The 1,683-nt window shown below is 37.3% G+C and overlaps 1 protein-coding gene across 3 annotated transcripts in view; it reads right to left on the bottom strand.

The window, feature by feature from the left end:
• Nucleotides 1–1,683, bottom strand: part of HSPA14 (heat shock protein family A (Hsp70) member 14) — a gene marked incomplete at its 5' end in the record, with an annotated part of 39,229 nt that overhangs the window by 5,279 nt on the left and 32,267 nt on the right. For all 3 annotated transcript variants that reach the window (XR_014313975.1, XM_082739589.1, XM_082739590.1), the window contains one exon: nucleotides 612–824. Coding sequence is in view for 2 of the 3 variants with exons in the window: in XM_082739589.1 (XP_082595715.1) it covers nucleotides 612–824 (213 nt within the window). The remainder of the gene's footprint in view (nucleotides 1–611; nucleotides 825–1,683) is intronic.

Here is a 1,683-nt window from a genome sequence, read left to right as displayed (position 1 = left end):
TCTGTATTTGAAGCTTATGATTAAAAAAAATTTTTTTTTAAAGATTTTATTCATTTCTTTGACAGAGAGAGACACAGTGAGAGAGGGAACACAATCAAGGGGAGTGGGAGAGGGAAAATGAGGCTTCCCACTGAGCAGGGAGCCTGATCCTACGATCATGACCTAAGCATGTGCCTAACGACTGAGCCACCCAGGTGCCCTTATGATTAAAATTATAAGAAATTAATATGTTAGATAAATATTAACTGAAAGAAAACAAGAGACTCATTAAACGCAAAATTATAAATCTCAATTTAAAATTTTTACCAATATACAAATTTTCGTTGTAAAACCATGGTATGTATAAAAACTTATGACAAGGGCGCCTGGGTGGCTCAGTGGGTTAAGCCGCTGCCTTCGGCTCAGGTCATGATCTCAGGGTCCTGGGATCGAGTCCCACATCGGGCTCCCTGCTCAGCAGGGAGCCTGCTTCCTCCTCTCTCTCTCTGCCTGCCTCTCTACCTACTTGTGATCTCTCTCTGTCAAATAAAAAAAAAAAACAACTTAAAAAAAAAAACTTGACAATAAGTTTATGCTACTTTTATGGAAAAGTAAAGAAAAGCTAAACCTACCTTAACTAAAATATCTTTGGCTGAACACTCTATCTTAAGTGAGTCTTCCACTAAAAGGTTTTCTTTCCCAATAAGAATCCCTGCTTCAATAGCTGCACCAATAGGGATGACCTCATCAGGAGGGATAGAATTCAGAAGCTCAACCGTTGGGAAGAGATCTTTAATCAGTTGTTGTAGCCTTGGCATTCGAGAAGACCCTCCACAAAGGACAACCTAGAAAATAAAAATAATTTTCAGTTTTTTACTTTTAGAACAATGGCTGTTTCTCAAAATCAAGTATTAAAAGTTCGGCCATCTTTACCCATGTAATGATAAAATACAAGAAGCCCTATTGTAACATTATTTTATGTTGTACTTACCATATATATAAAATATATATATTTAACACATTTTAAGTATTTAACATATTCTTTACTCATAAAAACAAAATTTAAAATGAAGAGATCTTACCACGCGGTAGAAAATACAATACACGAACAATGTGGCTTATGATTAATACTGGGCATATGCAGCTTAACCATAAACAGGCATCTGAATAGGAAATATATTAATACTTTATACTATTCCAACACTTCTAAAAGAAATGTTTACATACATCTTATGGCATTTTTATGACAAATATAAGCAATCTCACTATGTGAAAACTATGCCACAGATTTTTATCTTCACCATGGAAGAACACTCAATTTCCTGAGGAAAAAGATGTTTTACAAAACTACATTTTAAGCTCTTGGTCCATCTAGCTAAATATCTTGTCTCTGAAGAATTTCATATAAAACTACTCCTTTACTAGCTTATCCACACAAGTGCCCAGCTTTTACGGCTGCCACCTGAGGGACTGGGGCTCCAAATCACCTAGCTCTGATAGTTAAAAGTACTGGCATTCATGAGTTCCACAGGACTATAACAATGAGGCAGTTTTTAAATGGTTAAGGAGCACCCCCTGCCCAGTGGCTATATACCTATATACCTGGGCTCAGCAGGGAGGGAGCCAGGCAAAAATGCCCATCTCCCAGTTTATCCCTGGAGGAGATTTGACTGCATACTTTCCCAGCTGCTACCTGAGAGTCTG

The sequence above is a fragment of the Mustela nivalis genome, assembly GCF_964662115.1.
Source record: "Mustela nivalis genome assembly, chromosome: 7".
NCBI lineage: Eukaryota > Metazoa > Chordata > Mammalia > Carnivora > Mustelidae > Mustela > Mustela nivalis.
This window is presented reverse-complemented; position numbering and strand designations above follow the sequence as displayed.